Raw genomic sequence first — 1001 nt, forward strand, 5'->3', positions numbered from 1 at the left:
CCGGCAGGTACAGGCTCCCAGCATACTAACGAGGCTGCCTTTAGTGCCAATCAGGCAAGAGGGGCCATGGCCAGGCGGCGGCCGCCCCTGCCTGCTGGCGCCGCTCACCCCTGGCCGTCGCTGTGGATGGAGCCACCCTCCAGGTGCAGGGGGCACTCAAAGACGGGCAGGCCGTAGTGCTCCAGGACCGCGCGGCCGGCGGCATAGTCCTTGTCCCAGTTGGGCATCATGGCGGGGCGGCCGTCTGGGGGAAAGGGTGGGGGTTGAAGGGCGAGGGCGAGGAGAGAGAGGGATGGGCGTTTCAGGGCCGAGGGTGCAGCAGAGCATGAAAACGATGCAAAGTTATGCAGGGGAGGGCTGTGCTCAAGAACAGGTTGCCACCCAGACTGCAGGATTTTGCAGCAACCACCTGTACACAAGCAATCGCCACAGAGCCTCCCTCCACAGCTGGCCCATAACAAATACACTTCAGGAAGGCTGGCCCCTCGGTGAGCTGGCTCCTGCGCTCACCCCTGATCTTGCCGGGGGCGCCGTAGCAGTCGTAGTCCCAGTGCACGCCCGCCACCTCACGCTTGCCGGTCTCGGGGTTGGTGCGCGCGATGCAGGTGGGCCCCCAGTCGCGCAGCCAGCCGTCGTTGATGGGCATGGCCACCACGCTCACGTTGGGCGCGTCAGCCAGGTAGCCCCTGGCCTCCTCCACCACTGAGGGGTCGGCCCACATGGTCACGGGCTCAAACTGGGAGATGGTCTGGGGTGAGGGGGTGGGGGAGGGGCGCAGGAGGCAGGGAGTGAGGGATAAAAGGGGATGGGGTTGCAAGGTGTCAAGTGGGGCGGTGCAAACTTCAGCATACTGGGCAGCGAAGGGCAAGACCCAAGTGGGCGCAGGAAGCAAGTAGTAGTGCTCAGAATAGGTGCGGACTGCACACCCAAATGCTACGCCCAACAGAGGCATCTTCGCAAGTCCTGGCAACGCTCGTTGATGACCCAAGTTGACCACCCTT

The 1001-nt window shown here is 64.2% G+C and overlaps 1 protein-coding gene across 1 annotated transcript; it reads right to left on the minus strand.

Annotated features, from left to right (window-relative positions):
- Positions 1-104: 104 nt before the first annotated feature.
- On the minus strand, positions 105-721 carry MNEG_15291 (agmatine deiminase; the record flags this gene model as incomplete). The annotated part of the gene is made up of 2 exons (XM_014036238.1): positions 105-244; positions 511-721. 2 exons carry the CDS (start codon positions 719-721, stop codon positions 105-107), a joined length of 351 nt encoding a protein of 116 aa, XP_013891692.1.
- Between the last annotated feature and the right edge of the window lie 280 nt (positions 722-1001).

This window comes from Monoraphidium neglectum, assembly GCF_000611645.1.
Source record: "Monoraphidium neglectum strain SAG 48.87 unplaced genomic scaffold scaffold05199, whole genome shotgun sequence".
In the NCBI taxonomy this organism is placed as follows: Eukaryota; Viridiplantae; Chlorophyta; class Chlorophyceae; order Sphaeropleales; family Selenastraceae; genus Monoraphidium; species Monoraphidium neglectum.